Source organism: Lepisosteus oculatus, chromosome 5, assembly GCF_040954835.1.
Source record: "Lepisosteus oculatus isolate fLepOcu1 chromosome 5, fLepOcu1.hap2, whole genome shotgun sequence".
Lineage (NCBI taxonomy): Eukaryota > Metazoa > Chordata > Actinopteri > Semionotiformes > Lepisosteidae > Lepisosteus > Lepisosteus oculatus.
In genome coordinates, this window is record NC_090700.1 from 47,686,589 (window position 1) to 47,706,739 (window position 20,151).

The window sequence follows — 20,151 nt, forward strand, 5'->3', positions numbered from 1 at the left end:
AAAGCGCTTTACAGGTAATGGGGACTCCCCTCCACCACCACCAATGTGCAGCCCCACCTGGATGATGTGACGGCAGCCATAGTGCGACAGAACGCTCACCACACACCAGCTATCAGTGGGGAGGAGAGCAGAGTGATGAAGCCAGTTCAGAGATGGGGATTATTAGGAGGCCATGATTGGTAAGGACCAATGGGAAATTTGGCCAGGACGCCGGGGTTACACCCCTACTCTTTTCGAGAAATACCCTGGGATTTTTAACGACCACAGAGAGTCAGGACCTCGGTTTTACGTCTTATCCGAAGGACGGCGCCTGTTTACAGTATAGTGTCCCCGTCACTATACTGGGGCATTAGGACCCACATGGACCGCAGGGTGGGCGCCCCCTGCTGGCCCCACTAATACCTCTATGTATACTGTCAATGAGGATATATTTTTAAAATGCTTTACAAATTTGCAAAATAACTACATCGGCTTATTTTTTAAATATTTTTTTTTGTTGATTCACAATGTACCGTACTCTTCGAAATAAAGACATTTTTTATTTGCAATATAACTGTCTCCACTGCTTTCTGTAATTCATACATGGTAATTGAACAATTTGAATCGTATATTTTAGGGGAAACACCTTCTGCTTTGTAAGTCTATGATAATTATATTATTATGCTCGTGCTTTCAATTTTGTTTTTTATTGTTAAATTATATCGATCTGAAACGAATACCTAAAATGTGAATATGGGCTCTTGTGTTGTACCAGCGGTAATTTGGAAACTGGTGTCTCCTCACCAATGAAAGGAGTACACAAGCAATACATTTTCGAGAACATGGTTAAAAATTGAAAGAAAACACCTAACCCAATGAACTAACGTAGTAACTCCTCCCTAAATGTAAGTCTGTTTATTCGTGTAAAGGCTGCAAAGTCTGGGGTCAACTGATCAAAAGATTTGGTGGTTGTGGCTTTGCTGTTTTGTACGTCACCGAGTGACGTCACGGCCAGGAAAAGAAGGCGCTATATTGAAATAAATTGAAACATCCACCCCACCCGACCAGACAGACTCGGAAAACAAATTGCCCCCATTGTTTTCATCACAATCAGGACTTCAAGTACCGAGTTTGTTGGTACCTGTAAACTTCCTTGTAGATATTCACGTGATTACCCGAAAAACCAAGGCGCTATATCTCGGAAACAAAAGCAGCACGAACGCTACCTACAGCGACACAAACCGGCACAGACGCAGCAGTAACGATTGCGATGAGTTTCGTCGTTTGTGCTGTTCGACGGGCGGGTGGGCAACTTCACGGAGCAGGACAAGCAAACTTGTCTGGGTCATTACATTGCAGACTGCAGAAGACTCGACTTCACCTGAGGATCTAACACAGGCACCCATACCTGTGTCATCAGAGGGCAGGTGTGCCTCTCGCTGTATTCCACACCAAGGACTGGCTAGAAACACAAAGATAAAAGGACTGTGAGCTCATAGCTTGTGTTTGCACATAAGACCCCTGTAAATACTAACACACGGATAATGACAAAGTAAACCCTGCATTGTATTTTAAATACAAAATTTCACACGGATTTTGAATCTTGCGTTTTGCGTGTGTTCATTGTATTTTGTAATAAAATATTAACTTCAGAGTAACTCGTAAAACTACCGAAATCTAAAATTAGGCATTCGAAATACTTAGAACTGTTACAAGCAACAAGTGAAAATGAGCTCTTGCAGCTTTTCTTTAGCTAAAGACAAGGTGCTCATATGAGAGACCTTTGCAAACTAGCTGACATTTAAACGGGAATTTGCCGACTCTCTAGACAGTGACGAGATTATCGCCATATTCAATTCCCAGCCCCGACGCCTACGTCTGGTCTAGAAGGCCAAAACCTCACAACAGAGGTAGGCACTGCTTGTTTTTATGTGTATCCGCCGTGGCACAATGGCGTTCGGCAGCCTAGGTAATTGTTGCTTAACTTGTGTGTGTCTGTGAGAGAGAGAGACCGACAACACTGTCGGTCTCTCTCTCTCTCACAACACAACAACTCTTGGCAACACTGATTGTACCCATCGGCCATGCTAATAAAGCACCTTGAATTCAATTGAATTGAATTGACCGTATGTATATAAACATAAGGTTCCGCTAATTCTGCTGTTTGATTATAGCGCTCGAGGATTGCATTGTAAATTGGAGGGGTGGCCCTATGCTGGGAGTCAGTTAGAGCCCGGAGCACCCACTACGCCCCTGCCTGAGACGTTTAACACTCGTCCCTTCCCCGCTCTTTCCTTCAACTTGGGCAGAGACGCTTTCTCATTTTCCATGTTCCCCAACAAGCCACTCTCTATTCATCTGTGATTTCCTGTGACGCAAGAGGTCTCGCTGCACAACACACGAACAGTCCTTCCAGGTCACGCAAAGGCTGTTGTAGCGCTATTTGAAGTAGCGTGAAGCTAGCGATGAGTGTGTGGGTATGTCGTGCAGCGTCTCTCAATGGACTTGTTGTTTACAAATAAATTACTTGGAAAACAAGCTGTAGTGGCGACATCACGATATTCTGTCTATTCCCGGAATACGAGATGCTGAAGACAGAGAAGATCCTTCACCTCAAGAGCTCCCGCGGTCGAAAGGTCCGTGTCGTGCGGGAACATTATTTGAGAGAATATGTACCTTGCTACAGCTCTCTGTGCCAGGCGGACTGCAACAACGGTAACGTTATTGTTTCTCGATTTGTAAATGAAACGAAGACAAAACTGGACACAAAACACCCTTTCCAGCATATCGTTTCCGAAAAGCTGTCTCTCCTGTAAATATGTAGATCTGCCGTTTGCGTACTGAGAAAAACACGAAGCAAGCTTGTGATCAGTCTCTCTGTATTCCCTCTTTTCCCTCGTCCAGGAAACTGTAAAACAATCTTAACGCGTTATGTGAAAGTAAAATGAAAAATAGCAGTCTGTGCAGGTACAGAAATCCCCTGGCTTACTCTCCGCAGCGCGCTGGCCGGCGAACCCGCTGTGTGCAGGCTCGGAGGCAGCTCATTTCTTCTTTAAAAAACAGCCACTTGTTGCTGCTCGTCTCGTTGTAAAAACGCAGTGTGTTTAACGTGATCTCTGTTGCCTTGCCTTTATGTAGCACGCGATTAGATTCATATTACATTTGAAAGGATAAATCAGTTAGCTATTGAAAATAAAAAGAGATAAACACACCCGTAAGAACACCATAGAGGCTACAAACGAGAGGAGGCGTTGTGGCCCATCCGAGCAGTTCGGTGCTTACTAGCTGATCTGAGGATCTTGGTGGGATAGCTTGTTCCGCACTCCCACCACACTGTGGGCGAAGAAGTGCCTCGGTCCCCAGTTGTAAATGAACATCCGCCTGATTTCCACCTGTTTTCTATGGGTCTTGTTTTCACCATGTGTTCTGAAGATGAATGAAGGCCCAGTGCCTGCCTGCCTGCCTTCCTCTCAGTTATAAACCGTTAGATCAGATAGATTCTTTATTGATCCTATAAGGGAAATTGCAGTGCAACAGCAGCTGAGCGCAGTCAACACAGCAACTGTGTAAGGAAATAATACAATAATACAGCAACACAACACAGTCAGTGAGAAGTGCACTCAAAAAAGTTGCACACAGTACAGAATGTACAAAAAACAGAACAGTACACAAAAACTTTTATTGCACATTATAAATATAAAAATACATTGCACAAAAAACAGAAAAAAAACAGACGTTTGGTCCAAAAACGGCGTAGTGGTCCACATATAGTCCTGTGGCAGGCTCTTAAAGCTGTAGAGAGCCGTGTAGTGGAAGCAGCAGTGATGACCAGCAGCCATGATGATGATGATGATGATGATGATGATGACGACCAGCAGCCCCAGAGGCAGTGCCAGCGGCGGGGGGGGACAGCGCGGGTGCTGACCGGCCCTGGTGTCTGTCTGCCAGCAGGAGGGAAGGTGCTGCCCGGGGATGTGACCCACTACGTGGTGCCAGATGTGGGAGTGGTGCAGGACTTCCTGGAGGTGCTGGAGTTCGCGGAGCTGCGGGGGATCGTGTTCATGCAGACGGCCTGCCAGTCCGTGCAGCAGCACCGCGGGCGCAGGTACAGCTGGGGGTCAGAGCGCAGGGTCAGTCCCCTGGAGCAGCTGGGGTGAAGGGCCTTGCTCAGGGGCCCGATGGAGTAGGATTCCTCTACCGGCCGCGGGAAAAGGAGAACTCATGCCGTGAGCAGGATTCGAACCCCAGCTTCCAGAATGCGAGTCAGGCACTGAAGCCATTATGCCAACGAGCTGCTCGCCATAGGTATAAGGTATAAGCTGGAGCAGGGAGTTCACCATGCTTCGGCTGCAAAAAGGAACAAGTAAAGGTTTATTCCGTGCCTTCTTCAGGTGTGTGACGGGCCTGAAGAAGGCTCCACAGCCGAAACACTGTGTTTCTTTTCTTCTCTTTTCAGCATGGGATAAACCTTTACTTGTTCCTTGGCACTCTCCTGTGTAGTTGCCCAGGGCGTTCTGCAGGGAAATATGTCATTCATAATTTGTGCATATATCACTTTTCATCTCAGAGGATCCCACAGCGTTTTCACTTGCAGGAGGGACACACCTGGGTTGGTGTAGCAGTTCTCATGTGCTCACGGCCCCACTGCTCAGCAGATCAGCTGAAAGAATAGTGCGCAGTTACTCTACCTACTGGACTGAGTGGGAGATTTGACAGTAGGCAGGTCAGAGTGTGCAAGCCTAGAGTGGAATTTAGCCAGGGCATGGGGGGTTAACAATCCTATTCTTACCATTGATTTCCCGGGCCCTTTAATGCTGATATATTTGTTAGGAACTTGGTTTAACATTACTTTGCTTTTACGAAGGTTAGTACCTCTATTAGCGCGATGTCTGTTGTCACATTATTGGTTTGGATGTCTGTTGTCACATTATTACAGCAGCATATCACCCTGCAACTCACAACTGGCAGCCCGCTGAAGCTCAGCAGTGTGAGCCTGGTCAGTACCTGGATGAGAGACCTGCTGGGAAACGTTAAAAGTTGCTGCTGGAAGAGGTGTTAGTGGGGCCAGCAGGGGGCGCTCACCCTGCAGTCTGTGTGGGTCCTAATGCCCCAGTATAGTGATGGGGACACTATACTGTAAAATGGCACTGTCCTTCAAATGAGACGTAAAACTGAGGTCCTGACTCTCTGTGGTCATTAAAAATCCCAGGGCGTTTCTCGAAAAGAGTAGGGGTATTATCCCAGCGTCCTGGACAAATTTTCCATTGGCCTTTATCAGTCATGACCTCCTATTAATCCCCATCTCTGAACTTGCTTCATCACTCTGCTCTCCTCCCCACTGATAGCTGATGTGTGGTGAGAGTACTGGTGCACTATGGCTGCTGTCGCATCATCCAGGTGGGGCTGCACACTGGTGGTGGTGGAGGGGAGTCCCCATTACCTGTAAAGCGCTTTGAGTGGAGTGTCCAGAAAAGCAATGTAAGGAAGTTGCACTCTGGAGAGAAGAGTGCCCCTTATAGGCTCACCAACCCCACCTGCAGCAGCAGCAACATCTGGATTTTCATTAGGGGTCTCCCCCTCTCAGTTCCGAGTAGTCCCAGCATCTCCTGGCTTCTGTGAACGGATGAGCTCAAGGTGGGAGCGGTGCTGTCAGTATAACAACTTGGGTCTCAGTGCTGGGGAAGAAGGCTGTTCACTCAAGCCAGAAGGAAATCATCCCCTAACACAGTGAGTCCAGTCCAGGCAGAAGTGCTGTCACAGGCTCATTCAGCTGCTGTGTGCTGAGCCAGCAGAACGTGACTGTCCTGTCAGTGAGCCTGGGAGGTTCATGCCTTTACACACACACACACACACACCTTCTCAGCTTTCAGTCTGTGCATCATCATTTTCCTGCACTATTAATTAGTTTGAGTTTTGGTCTTAATAAACGGGATGCATATTAAAAATAAATCTCTCGAGGGTTTCAGTAGCATTTTTGTTTTCTTATTTATGCCTGCAGCTCATTTTAATCTTTGCATCATTAATACAGCAAGGCTTCATTTTCATTGTGTTAGGGAGACATGCTTGACAAGGTGCAGCACAGTCCATGCTGGGCTGTTAATTACCCCACTGCTCACATCAGAGTAGCAGGGAATATTGGCAGAGTTTGCTGAGCAAGAGGGATGCACTATTTTAGTGAGTTGTCAGATTGGATCTGTCTTTAATCCAAAAGTCTTGTAAAACCTATTAACCTCTCACTGGGGTTTGTTGCTGTGCATGGTGGAACCTGGGTAGGGTTTTTTACAATGTGTACAGCCGATATCAAAGAGCATTTTCGTTATTCTGAGCCCTGTGGACAAAATATTTTAAAGACATCATTCTTCCATCTCAGAAATATTGCCAGAGTATGTCCTATGTTGTCTCTGACTGTAGCTGAAAAGCTAGTCAGCATTCATTTACTTTAGAATTGATTACTGCAGTGGCCTGCTTGCTGGGATATCTAAATCCACACTAAACAAACTTCAGTCTGTCCAGATTTCAGCAGCCAGAATCCTGATCAGGTTGTGTGCAAGTAATCACATCACTCTTGTCGTGGAGTCCTTGCACTTGCTTCCAGTCAGGTTTCAAGCTGACTTCAAAATCCTCATGCTCACATATGGGGCTCTACATGGCTTGACGTCTCATACCTGTCTGACTTACAGTATGTTCCTTCTCTCCAAATCGCAAGCTTTGTTTGTTTGACTCTGATCTCCTGTTTGACCCCCAGCTCACATTCAATGGTGACAAGTTCTTCTCCTGTTGTGCCCCATAGCTCTGGGGAATTCTATCCCCAAATTCAGTTCAAAACCTCCTTCTTCAAAAAGGCTTTTATTTAATTGATGTTTGTGTCTGCCATTTTGCATTGTCTACTTTTTAATTGTTCTAATTGTGTTGTCTCCTCTCCTGTTTTTGTTTTTTTACTGTAAAGCATTTTAAGTAGCTACGATTAATGGCTGATTATTATTAGCAGTAGCATTCTGAGGCATGAACAAGCAACAGGCATGGAGTTAAGGAATAGTGCAGGTTTGCAAATGAATGACATCAGACTAGGTTTCCACACATGATATGCTGCTGTAAGGGCCTAAAAGATATTTTCAGACGTCCACCAGAAGCTCAGAGAGTTAGTTAATTCAGGTAAGTGGTCATAGCCGCCTTCTATTCTGCACAAAAAAAGATTATGCTGAGACAGTTTTCTGTTTTTGTTTTAAAATTATTTTCATTAGGTTAAAAATACTAGTTTCAACTTCCTCTATCTTCTCCCCCACTTGTCATTGAATAAAAGGCAGACACAATGGAAATGTGCTACATTACCTCTTGGATAACACTTAATTACAGTAATTATTTCTTTTTCTGTTAGGAGACAGGCAGTATGTGTCGCTTTGTGGCAGGGAAGAGTTTGAAGAGCTACTTGAACTGCTTCGTGCATATCATAGAAATTTGACTCTGTGCTTTTTATTTGTAGCAAAGGTGAAATTCTAGTGTTGTGCGTGGTAATAGTTTCTGAAGTTTCCCAGAAACAACAGCAGGGTGCTGACTGACTCAGAGCCCCTCAGGATGAAGTCAATGGCTTAAAAGAAAGATTTTAAGTTGTATCTGTAAAAGGCTTCCGATGGATCAGTCCCTCTTTATGCCGCTCACTGGTGAATTAAAGAACTACTGCAGCTGTACAAGTATTGTATTAACTTGCAAACATACAGAGGAGCTGCACTGTGAAGAGGGCAAGCTTGGCATCTCTGGATACACTGGAATCAAAGCGCTTCCATAATACAGCCGTTGGAATTTATAATGTTCAGCTTCCATGAACATTTACCTTTTTGTAAATTAGTGAAGCGACCGCTGTTTTCCCTGCTAGCAGGTGGCACACGTGATGCTCCTTTTAGCCCAATTGCATGAGCATCGGCATCAGCAGTGAAAGACATAACACTAGACACCGCCCTGTGGTGAAGTGTTGCAGTTTCACTCAAGATTGAGTACGTACAGAAACGTGTAAAAGCAGCACAAGCCCGGGGGTGGTGGTGCAGTGGTTAGCTCCACTCCTTCACGACTCCAGGGTCCAGGGTTCGATTTCTCAAGGTCACATCTGTCTGCGTGGAGTTTGCATGTTGTCTCACGCATTTTTGAGCCAAGCTGAGTCAAGTGTTCCCACCTCCCAGAGAAAGGCCTTGTAGGTTTGATTGGCAATTCCAAATCATCCCCTCTCTCCGGCGTCCCAATCAGGGAGGGGGGTAGCACTCATACACCCGCACACCTGTGGGATGGACTCGCTCGGATAAGCTGGGCAGGTGGGAGGAGGCAGCAGTGTTCTGAGATCACTTCCTGGAGAAACAGGAAGCCGAGGTACTGTAGCTGTGCTGTCACGGGGTTCAGGTCGTCGACCTCCGCTGTTACCGGCGACAGCAGTGGCTAGTATCAGGCGGCCGTGGAGCTGAAGCAGGAACGAGGGGCCACTGTTGACAGGGATGCTCTGCGCTCTGTTTGTCCCAGGTTGTACAACCGTCTGCGCAGCCTGGTGAAGGACCCCCGCCACGACTGCGTCCTCTTCTCCAACGAGTTCCAGCTCTACTCCTACTGCCCCCGGGAGAGAGGAGAGGCCCTGGAGAAATGGCACACCAGGTGAGCCCCCGCCGCCCTCGCCAGCCTGCCTTGCAAGCTAGATTCTGGGCTGGAGTTGGAAAGGTAAATTGGAGATGCCAATTACTTTAAATGGATACATATTTGAAGAACAGAGAGGAAAACATTTGGCCCTTCCAGTCTATTGGCTAGTTAGTAGTTAACTGATTCGAGGACCTTATCCAGTCATTTCTTGACAGAAACCTGGGTATCGCCTGCCACAACATGGGTGGGTACCTTGCTCCAAACTCCCGCACCCCTTTGTGTAAAGAAGTGCCTAATGTTCTTAGTTTTCAATGCCCTAACAAGTAGACTCCACCTGTGTACCACCTGTTTCACTGTTGATCCTGAAGAAGTCCTCTGGGCTGACTTTGTCAGTGCCTTTGTGGATTATGGATGCTCAGATAAAGTCGCCTCATTGTCTTCTCTGTTTAAAAAAGTAAAAAGATTCAGCTGTTTTAGCCAGTCAGCGCAGGACACTGGAATGTATCTGATGGCTCTTTTCTGGACAGACTCCAGAGCAGCCATATCTTTTCTGTAATGTAGCAGGCAAGATTGTGTGCAGTATTCTAAATGAGGTTTTATTAGTGCAGGTATGCAAAAACAATTTAAATAACCTGGATACCTTGCATTTTAGTCACTAAAGATAAAATGGATGTGTTTACAAGTTGTACTGTATTGCTGACAACATCTGTTGCCAGATAGTTTCTGTGTGCATTTGTGCACCTGACTCCTGCAGTTGCCTGTCTTTCCAGATGTGCCCAGGTGCCGTTCAGTGTTATTAATTGGAGTGCTGTTGCTGCAGGTCAGTGTACCATGCTGCTGTGTGGTATAACAACCACCTGGCTGGCTTGAAACCCATCGTGATGATCACAGAGGACCGTGAGGCCATCGAGGAGTACAGCAGCCTCAACTCTGGGGTGTATGTCATTTCCACCCAGGTACAAGCCATGAGTGCAAATCTAAAAAGCTTCTAGAACAGGAAAGACCTTAGACTGGAAATGTGTTCAGCGTTTGACTGAATCTAAGCCCTTGTATCAGCACACTGACTGTTTAACATGTCACATGGCTTTGCTAAAACAGTAGTACTTCAGTGTTCAGTGACTCTTCAGTGTGAGGCCTAATTAACATTTACACATACTGATGTGTGATTAACCGAGAGCAAGGTGGTGCAGTGAAAGGCCACATGTTCCAAGTGGTCGCTGTTCAATGACTGAGAGGGGACTGTTTGTACCCCGGTTCTTCAGTAGGGTGTGTGTAGCTCTTTGTTACCAATCTGGCTTATCAGTGTCAATATCTAGCTGCAAATTTATCTTCCCAGAAATTAGGAAGCGGTGTAGATTCTTAAAAATCATCTATGAACCTAATCTGCTCTTATAATTGTATCGGCTTTAAATATTATTCATACTAGCACAAGAGTCACGAGTATTTGCATTGTTGTTCACACAGTGTACAGGCAGAGAACTTGGTGCAGAGCTACCTGGTGTATTGAGTTGTAGTGTGTTGCTAGCAGGTCGGTCTTCTCTTGCTCATCAGGAGTACCTGGAGAGTTTCTGGCCAGACCTGCAGGCTGCGCACGAGCTGTACGCCTCCATCGCCCAGGCGCTGAGGGAGAAGGGGAGCGAGGTCCGGGAGCGGGAATACGCCGAGCACCTCCCCTCTGACATCCTGGAGGCCGGGATCAAATCCGGGAGATATATCCAGGTCTGCCTCCGCCGCCTCCGGGGGGATTTTCTGAAATGGATCCTACCTGGTTTGTATGTTTTACGTGTGTTGGCGTGGGTTTCCTTGGTTTCCTTCCACAGTCCAAAGACATACTGGAGAATTGGCCCTGTTGGTGTGGGTGTGTGGGTGTCAGCGTGTGCCCTGTGATGGACTGGTGTCCTGTCCAGGGCGTACCCTGCCTTGTGCGCATTGCTTCCTGGGATAGGCTCCAGGCTGTCATGACCCTGTACTGGATAAAGCCATAAGAATATGGATGGATGTTACATTAAGAAAAGGGGATCACCAGCTCTTTTGCCTGTTCTGAATGTAGTCAATGTTCGGCTGTATTTCCAGTGAAAGACTTGCGTCTTGTGTATTTTGCCAAACTGGTGAGGCAGCGGCTGGATGGAGTCTCGGTGGAAGCGGCCTGTGCGGGCCCGGGGCCTCACCTTGTGTCTGATGCGTTGCAGGGCGTCCTGAATGTCAACAAGCACAGAGCCCAGGCCGAAGCCTTCGTCCGGATAGAGGGCTCTTCGAACAAGAACGCAGGTGAGCAGTTTCACCCTTTCCCCTCCCTGCTGCCAACCCCCCAGCTGGCTTCCCCAGACCATGTCCAGTAAGGTGGGGAAGTGAAATCTCTTTTCTGGGCCTGTCTGCTGTCCGCACGTGCCGGCCCGCCCCTGGACCCCTTTTCCCAGAAAGGCGAGCGATTGTTTGGCGTCTCCTGTCGAGCCATGTCCTCTCGCCCTGAAGTCTGTCTCCCTGCCGCGCAGAGCTCAACAGCGACGTGCTGGTGTTCGGCGGGAAGCTCCGGAACCGCGCGGTCCATGGGGACGTGGTGGCGGTGGAGCTGCTGTCCCGTGCAGAGTGGCGCGGGCGGACGATGGCGCTGAGCGACGGGGAGGGCGAGGACAGGCAGAGGGAGGAGCCCCAGGGCCAGCCCATGCCAACAGGTACGGCCCGCGCGCTCAGTGCAGCAGCTCTGCTTCTCCACCTTTTCACGGCGATCAACCATTAATTAACAGAGTTGACCTCCAGTACGGAGTATTTCGAAAACGTAAAGTAACAGGAGGCCCCTGCAACGCTCATGGACTTACTGGTGTGCAGTTCCGGCTGTGGTCAGCAGAGGGCACTCCATCTGTCGCTGTTAACGCTGCTGAGGCAAGTGGTTATTCCAGCTCTACTACAAATCTCATCGCCTCGTCTGGCTGTAAAGCTTTTGGCTCTGTTACTCTCGTATGTTTACAGGCACTCTGAGTTGGTAGAGATTGGGAAAATGTGCCTCTTCTTTCCTGTCTGTCCTCTATCTGTAACTCCCATTTTCTCATCCTGCTTTTCCCCATCGCATCCTCCCCTTCCACACCGTCTCCGGGTCCTCCAGGTCGGGTGGTGGGGATCCTGCAGAGGAACTGGCGGGATTACGTGGTGACGTTCCCCCCCCGCGAGGAGATCCAGTCTCAGAGCCGCAACTCCCAGCGGATCCTGGTCACGCCCTGGGACTACCGGATTCCCAAGATCAGGATCAGCACCCAGCAGGCCGAAGCACTGCAGGTGATCATCGCCCTGGGTCTCTAGATCCCAGACCCCTGCAGCAGAGAGGTGCAGCCTTGTTGTCGTGGACTGAACACTTTCAACAGAACCTGCAGGGATGCAAGCATGCAGTCTTACAACGGGTGTGGAAATGGTTCACTGTAGACAGCAAACAGCCGCAAGCAACCCATACTAAGCCAGGTCTAATGAAAGCTGTCTAGATCAGGGATCTGTAGCCCTGTGAGCTGGCTCTTTGCTGTACCACTATCACCTGTGCTGGAGTCTAGTGCCCTCATCCCATGTGGAATTTGGGGCAGCAGCCTCATCTTTCTTCGCAGCGGTATGGTGTAGTGGCAGCAATCTGAAGTTCAGGTTGGAGTGGCAGGAATGTGGTTGAACTGGCGTTGCGCTGATGGTGACAGTGACGGTCAGACAATGTAGTTCTCTCTTTCTGGCGTTGTTTGAAGTAAGCCCAGGTCTAACCCTTCTCCCCCTTCCTCCGCCTTGTTTCCTGTTCTGCTCTGCGTTTCAGGACCAGCGCGTGGTGGTGCGCCTGGACTCGTGGGACAGCTCCTCTCTCTTCCCGAATGGGCACTTTGTGCGGGTCCTGGGCAGAGTGGGCCAGCTGGAGACCGAGGTGGCCACTATCCTGGTGGAGAACAGCATCCAGGTGCCGCCTTTCTCCGAGGCGCAGGTGAGTGCCGTCTGCCCGTCCGCCCGCGAGCGCGGGGGTCGGGGGCTCGGCCGTGGGCCATGGGCCGGCAGTGAGCGGTCTGTGTCCTGGCCATCAGCTGCGGGAGATGCCGGTAATTCCCACCGACAGCCGCTGGGATGTGGAGCCTGAGCAGGTGCTGGGGCGCCGGGACCTGCGACAGACCCACCTGGTGTTCAGTGTGGACCCTCAGGGCTGCGAGGACGTGGACGACACCCTGTCGGCGAGGGCGCTGCCCGGGGGCCACCTGGAGCTGGGGGTGCACATTGCTGATGTCACACACTTCGTCAAGCAAGGCTCCCTCACCGACCTGGAGGCCAGATCCAGGTGAGACAGCACTGAGGGAGAGAGGGGGGAGTGAGACAGCACTGAGGGAGAGAGAGAGAGGGTGAGACAGCACTGAGGGAGAGAGAGGGGGTGAGACAGCACTGAGGGAGAGAGAGAGAGGGTGAGACAGCACTGAGGGAGAGAGAGGGGGGGTGAGACAGCACTGAGGGAGAGAGAGAGAGGGTGAGACAGCACTGAGGGAGAGAGAGAGAGGGTGAGACAGCACTGAGGGAGAGAGAGAGGGTGAGACAGCACTGAGGGAGAGAGGGGGGAGTGAGACAGCACTGAGGGAGAGAGAGAGAGGGTGAGACAGCACTGAGGGAGAGAGAGAGAGGGTGAGACAGCACTGAGGGAGAGAGAGGGGGGGTGAGACAGCACTGAGGGAGAGAGAGAGAGGGTGAGACAGCACTGAGGGAGAGAGAGAGGGTGAGACAGCACTGAGGGAGAGAGAGGGGGGGTGAGACAGCACTGAGGGAGAGAGAGGGGGGGTGAGACAGCACTGAGGGAGAGAGAGAGAGGGTGAGACAGCACTGAGGGAGAGAGAGGGGGGGTGAGACAGCACTGAGGGAGAGAGAGAGGGTGAGACAGCACTGAGGGAGAGAGGGGGGAGTGAGACAGCACTGAGGGAGAGAGAGAGAGAGGGGGGGTGAGACAGCACTGAGGGAGAGAGAGGGGGGGTGAGACAGCACTGAGGGAGAGAGAGAGAGGGTGAGACAGCACTGAGGGAGAGAGAGGGGGGGTGAGACAGCACTGAGGGAGAGAGAGAGAGGGTGAGACAGCACTGAGGGAGAGAGGGGGGAGTGAGACAGCACTGAGGGAGAGAGAGAGAGAGGGGGGAGTGAGACAGCACTGAGGGAGAGAGAGAGAGGGTGAGACAGCACTGAGGGAGAGAGGGGGGAGTGAGACAGCACTGAGGGAGAGAGAGAGGGTGAGACAGCACTGAGGGAGAGAGAGAGAGGGTGAGACAGCACTGAGGGAGAGAGGGGGGAGTGAGACAGCACTGAGGGAGAGAGAGAGAGGGTGAGACAGCACTGAGGGAGAGAGAGAGAGGGTGAGAGCACTGAGGGAGAGAGAGAGGGTGAGACAGCACTGAGGGAGAGAGAGGGGGGGTGAGACAGCACCGAGGGAGAGAGAGGGGGTGAGACAGCACTGAGGGAGAGAGAGGGGGGGTGAGACAGCACCGAGGGAGAGAGAGGGGGTGAGACAGCACTGAGGGAGAGAGAGAGAGGGTGAGACAGCACTGAGGGAGAGAGAGGGTGAGACAGCACTGAGGGAGAGAGAGAGAGGGTGAGACAGCACTGAGGGAGAGAGGGGGGAGTGAGACAGCACTGAGGGAGAGAGAGAGAGGGTGAGACAGCACTGAGGGAGAGAGAGGGGGGGTGAGACAGCACTGAGGGAGAGAGAGAGAGGGTGAGACAGCACTGAGGGAGAGAGAGGGGGGTGAGACAGCACTGAGGGAGAGAGAGGGGGGTGAGACAGCACTGAGGGAGAGAGAGAGAGGGTGAGACAGCACTGAGGGAGAGAGGGGGGAGTGAGACAGCACTGAGGGAGAGAGGGGGGGGTGAGACAGTCCTGAGAGAGAGAGAGGGGGTGAGACAGCACTGAGGGAGAGAGAGGGGGGGGTGAGACAGTCCTGAGAGAGAGACAGGGGGTGAGACAGCACTGAGGGAGAGAGAGGGGGAGTGAGACAGCCCTGAGGGAGTGAGTAAGAAGGAGTCAGGGAGAGTAATAAAGCCTTGAATTGAAAGAGGAGAGAGGTAGAGTGGACGATGGAGTAAGAGGGAGAGGGAAGACAGTGAGAAGAACAAGAAAGACCCTCCAGTTAGACTACTGAAGAGCGGGAATTCTGCCTGGACCTGTGAAATTTCGGACTTTTCTGATACAGCTGGCATAACTGGCCGGAATACAGTGAGGGTGGAGATGTAATGAAGCCGTCTTTTCTCGCTCCTGCCTCAGGGCCACCACCTACTACCTGGCTGACCGGCGCTACGACATGCTGCCTGCTGTCCTCAGTGCGGACCTGTGCTCTCTTCTGGGCGGAGTGGACAGGTGAGAGAGCGCTCCGCTCAAGCTGCAGGTGGGCCCCTAGAGCTGTGGCAGGGGAGTAAATCTCAATGCGCAGAGAGCGGAACGCCAGGCCTGTACCACTGCTAGTGGAACCCCACTTGTGGCAGGCTCCTGGAATAATACAGACTGCCCATAGTATTCATCCTCAAGGTTTCTGTGCAGCTCACAGAAATTCAGCGCGAGTCCTGTCTTCGTAAGGGATGTTTACAGAATGTTTCTGAAGGAAAGTAGACGAAGACCCACTGTGTAAAGCCGCTCGTGTGAGCCGTGTCGGCTCGTGACGGCCCTGTCTGCGTGCGCTGTGCTGCAGGTACGCGATGAGCATGCTGTGGGAGCTGGACGGGCAGACCCTGGCGGTGCGCCGGGTGTGGCTGGGGCGCACGGTGATCCGCTCCTCCTACCAGCTGCACTACGAGCTGGCCCAGAGCCTGCTGGACGGGAGCGCGGCGGAGGAGCTGCCCGAGCTGGGCGGGCTGGGGCCGCCGGAGAGGGAGGAGCGTCTGGGAGAGCTGCGCCGGGCGCTGGAGACCCTGACCCACGTGGCCCGGCACCTGCGGGCCCAGCGGGACAGGGGGGGCGCTCTGGAGCTGGAGGGAGTGGAGGTGCGAGCGCAACTGGACGAGGAGAGGAACATCACGGCGCTGGTGCCGCGCCAGCCCCTGGAGGTGCACGAGACCGTGGCCGAGTGCATGATCTTCGCCAACCACTGGGCGGCCAAGAAGATCCACGAGAGCTTCCCGCATGAGGCCCTGCTGCGCCACCACCCACCCCCGCGCCAGGAGTACTTCGCGGAGCTCAGGGAGTGCGCCAGGGCCCGGGGCTTCACCATCGACACACAGTAAGGCCCCTCGACCCAGCCGCCCCCCCCCTCCCCCGGAGAGCGCCAGCCGCAGTCCGCGGGGGGGGCTCAGTGTGTGACTTTGCCGCCACAGGTCGAACAAGGCCCTGGCCGCCTCCCTGGACCGGGCGCAGGACCCCCGCGACCCCCTGGTCAACAAGCTGCTGCGCATGATGGCCACTCAGGCCATGGCCAACGCGCAGTACTTCTGCACCGGCGCCTGCCCGCGGGACCAGCACTACCACTACGGTGAGAGCACCGAAAAAGGAAGTCAGAGTAGCTCAGGCCTGATCAGACCCAACTGTCAGGCGAGCCCTGAGACCAGTCAGGGGAGCTGTGGCGTGTCTGAAGGGAGAGTGCGAGCTGTGGTCTTTCAGAGATTTCCAGGATTAGGAATTCCTCCTCCGTCGTAACACACCTCCATCCCTCTGTCTTATCACTCCATCGCTGCAGCATACTCCACGCCTGTCTCACCCTGTTTCAGTTTCTCACGTTCACTCCTGTGTGAGAGTGTGAGCTGCAGCATGACGCTCCCCAGACAGGCAGAGTGTTCCCCTCTCAGTGCCGTTTTTATCCGTCTGTCAGGGTTGCTTGGAAAGTCCAGGTCGATATAAACTTCTCCTTATTTTGACAGACGGTTAGAAAGAACTTGATTTCCTTCTCTTCCAGTAAGTTTCAGATATCTGGGTTTTCACATCTTTTGGGAAGTCAAAGTCGCCAATTATTATGGCCTTTCCTTTGTTACTTGTTTCTCTGGTATGTTAAAACAAGGGCGACGTCTGTGGTTTTGGAACCTGGCAGCTGTGCAGGGAGGGTACGCTGAGTAAGAGGGTGTGGGCAGAACGCTGGTCTGAATGTCTAGCCAGGTGCGATTGTGTGTCTGTGACAGGTCTGGCTCTGGAGCACTACACCCACTTCACCTCGCCGATCCGCCGCTACGCTGACGTCATCGTGCACCGCCTCCTCACGGCCGCCATCCAGAAGGAGCAGGGGCGTGAGGTGTCCGAGTCCCCCTGCAGTAACAAGGAGCTGCAGGAGCTGGCCCAGCACATCAATAACCGGAACAGGGTGGGAAGGGGTGGGGCATGGCTGAGGCGAGGGCGGGGCAGGGAAGGAGAAGGGGTGGGGCAGTGAATGGGAAGGGGTGGGGCATCACAGGGGTGGGTGGAATCAGGATGGGGAAGGGGTGGGGTTGGCAGATATAGGGTGGGTCCAGGAGGGGGGAGGGGTGGGGCATGACATGGGTGGGTGGAGTCAGGATGGGGAAGTGTGGGGCTGGCAGATGGAGGGGGAAGGGGTGGGGCATGGTGGGGAAGGGGTGAGGCAGGGAATGGGAAGGGGTGGGTGGGACCGGGAGGGGGAAGGGGTGGGGCATGGTATAGGCTGGGACAGGGCAGGGATTAGGAATTGATGGGTGGCATGCTTGATCAGAAGTCACTATGGTGACTACAGTCTATGGCAAGCTGGGGGAACATTTGTTCTGAGACACCACCAAAGGCTATAGATAACATCCACCTCTCCAAAAGTATCTCATAAACGAGCCACAGCAGGCTTATCCTCTTGATCAGTAAATAAAACACAGACTTCAGACAGTCTTGATTCAATCCCAAGTAATGAGCACCTGAGTACTCCACAATGTTTTGTCTGGGATCCTGCAGGTTAATGCAGGACAGCTTGAGCAGCTCTGAACTAGGCCCTTTCCCGTGGTTATAATGTGTTTCACCTGTATTGCACAGTTCAGAAGGAGACTGAACCAGAGCTGAAGCCCAGCAGTGTAGCACTGCCTCTCCTCCAGCATGCACTCACAGTGGTGTCCTGTGCCTGCAGGCGGCCCAGCATGCGCAGAAGCAGTCCACAGAGCTGTTCCAGTGCCTGTACTTCAGAGACAAGGACCCGCTGACGGACGAGCGCTGCACAGCCGATGGAGTGATCTACGCCATCCGGGCCAATGGCGTTCTGGTGTTTGTTCCCAGGTCTGCTGATGGTACAGCAATTTGCAGCTGTCCAGTCATGCCTGATTTTGAAACAGTGTCCCACGGGTAGCAGGTAGCACAGCTGGTCAGGGCTCTCTCTTTTAGTGCAGGTTGGGCTCTGTGATCACGGGTTCGAGCCGTTAGCCGACTGAGACCCCCCAAGCAAGTGGCTGAGCATGGCCACCAAGGGTGGGGTGGTAGAGTCAGCTCTATCAGTGCTTGGCAACACAGCGCCCCCTTCTGGCGTCCTGGGTGCAGCGCGGTCCCTGAGAGGCACTCCTCTCCTGCAGCACGGGGCTGTGCCGCCTGCGACGCTTTTAAAGACGAGCGGCTCAAAGGTGGGCCAGTCGAAGGAGTCTGCCCACACTTCTTCTTTCTAGAACTGTAGCCGAGATCTAATTAGGCTCCAGGGACTTTCATAGCCAACCGTCTTGATTAAAGCACTGTAAAAACCTCAAGAAAAATTCTATATGCATCTTAAGAAAATAAGCTACTTGCATAACTGCCCCCTCGGTTTGGCACAACAATTTGAAGAAGCTAAGGTTTTCCCAGGTTGGAGTTATGGGTTGACTTAGTGTGTCGGGCCTTCCTGGTGCGCGTCTGCAGGTACGGGGTGAGAGCTGCGGCGTACCTGAGGAGCCGGGAGGGCCAGGTGCTGAGCCTGAGGCATGATGGGAGCTGCGAGTGGCAGCCGGGCTCGCTGCAGAGATTCCCGGACCGGATTTGCACCAGCACCGCCGAGGGCACTCACACCTTCAGCCTGTTCGACCACGTCTCCGTGAGTATCCCCGCGGTCTCGTCCTCTGCCTCTCGGGCACGCGTTGCCCCTCGCCCCGCCCCCTCCTCATGGCCGCCGCTCTCCCGCGCAGGTGCGGATCTCCGTGCGGCCGTCGCGGTGCCACGCGGACAGCCTGTGCCTGGAGGTGGTCAGCAACAGGCCGCACGAGAGCGGCGGGCCGGAGGCGCGGGCGGGGCAGCGGGCGGCAGCGGGCAAGGCGGAGCTGGTGCAGGAGGTGGTTCGCTGGGCGGAGGAGGCGTCCCAGCTGGCAGAGGAGCAGGGCAGAGCGCCCGCGCTGCAGGGGGAGGAGCAGGAGTTCCAGCAGAGCAGTGGCATCACGCTGTACTCCCTTCTGCAAGAGATCCGAGAGCTGGCACTGCTGGACCCGTCTGCCTGCCAGCAGTGAGCGGATCCGCCCAACTCCCCTGCAGGTGCCCGCGTGCCTCTGCGGTTAACCCCCGCTGGCCCACAATTAACACGGGCTTGTTCAGTTTTGGGGGTTCCTGTCCTGGCTACAGATTTCTACTACAGGGGAGCTCTTACTGATCTACATTAACGCATAATTGGCCTAATCAGACCACTGTCCCAAAGTAGCCAGTCAACCCAGAATAGTGAGATCCTTTGCTTAAAGGTTTCATAGGGGAAAAATAAGTTTCTGGTCTGGACACGATTGCATTGTCCCAATTCAATCTTCCACCCATTTTGAAACATTTCTAAAAGGGGGGAAAGTAAAAGTGAAGAGTCTCTCCCTGCAACTTGGAAGAGTTGCAAAACATTTACTATCGCAAAACATTTGGACAAAATTTTAATACGCTTAACTCCTAGCCATAAGAGGGAGAAGGCTCTACGAGTGGGCTTTTGTTTCATCTTTGCACAACCATTTCTGTCATTTGTACAAAGTATTCTGTAGCTCTGTTTTTTGAAGGTATAGCTTAGTGGAGTGCACTGAACCAAGACAGCCACCATTTCCTCAGGGGATATTTTTAAAGCACTGAAATTTACTGACGTGGTAGCACTGATGCTTTTTTTATGCCAGGGAACAAGTTTAGATTGTAATCCTTTTTTTTTAAGTCATTGTATATTTTTGTAAACTTCTGATGTATTTAAAATGCCTACAGTTCAGCTTTGGGTGAAAAGAGCATGGTTTTAAAAGTCTTATAACGTACAGCATGTTTTATTCTTCACCAAATATGGGAAAGCTGTAACACTGTTTTAAATGAAAATGGCAGCTCAAACTGTAATAAAGTGGACAAATATAGACTTGTAACAGAAGCGGTGTCTGTTTTTCCACAAATACTGTACTCACTGCTTATATAAACCCAGTTCCTCCGAGCTCCCTCCTGCGCAGGGGCTGGAAGAGAGAGGCTAGGGTGGGCCCTTGGGCAGCACAGTGGAGCTCACCTTGCTGCAGGAAGCCTCACCCCTGCAAGTGAGATTATGTTCTTACAGCACTAAATAAAGGAACTGAAATGCTAGCTTCTGAAAAAGAAGAGTTCATTTAAACAAAATCACAGAACTGTTACACACTTTCTTCAAATACAGATTTCAGTTTAGATTAAGGTACTGGCTGCAATTAGGAAATGTTTTTGCATTGCACTGTGTAACAGCAGCACAA

At 51.8% G+C, this 20,151-nt stretch overlaps 1 protein-coding gene across 3 annotated transcripts; it reads left to right on the top strand.

Moving 5' to 3' along the window:
* The first annotated feature begins 2,372 nt into the window (after positions 1–2,372).
* On the top strand, positions 2,373–19,808 carry dis3l (DIS3 like exosome 3'-5' exoribonuclease). Of its 3 annotated transcripts, none has more exons than XM_069190563.1 (17): positions 2,373–2,694; positions 3,928–4,084; positions 8,482–8,610; positions 9,413–9,548; positions 10,144–10,311; positions 10,782–10,860; positions 11,085–11,264; positions 11,693–11,862; positions 12,374–12,535; positions 12,633–12,880; positions 14,837–14,929; positions 15,258–15,785; positions 15,880–16,034; positions 16,675–16,853; positions 17,613–17,758; positions 18,365–18,536; positions 18,628–19,808. In XM_069190563.1, exons 1-17 carry the CDS (start codon positions 2,565–2,567, stop codon positions 18,940–18,942), a joined length of 3,147 nt encoding a protein of 1,048 aa, XP_069046664.1. In that variant the 5' UTR covers positions 2,373–2,564; the 3' UTR covers positions 18,943–19,808. The 3 variants fall into 3 exon arrangements, with proteins under 3 accessions (XP_069046664.1, XP_069046665.1, XP_069046666.1); XM_069190564.1 differs by having other exon boundaries at positions 2,374–2,694; positions 3,931–4,084; XM_069190565.1 differs by having other exon boundaries at positions 2,525–2,615; positions 3,931–4,084.
* The last annotated feature ends 343 nt before the right edge of the window (positions 19,809–20,151 follow it).

What these genes read in the sequence shown, in the direction of transcription:
- dis3l (XM_069190563.1), top strand. Translation starts at nt 2,565, where the DNA reads ATGCTGAAGACAGAGAAGATCCTTCACCTCAAGAGCTCCCGCGGTCGA. An exon ending in GGACCAGCACTACCACTACG is followed by an intron (nt 16,035 to 16,674) that starts GTGAGAGCACCG and finishes TGTCTGTGACAG; the next exon opens with GTCTGGCTCTGGAGCACTAC. An exon ending in GCCTGTTCGACCACGTCTCC is followed by an intron (nt 18,537 to 18,627) that starts GTGAGTATCCCC and finishes TCTCCCGCGCAG; the next exon opens with GTGCGGATCTCCGTGCGGCC.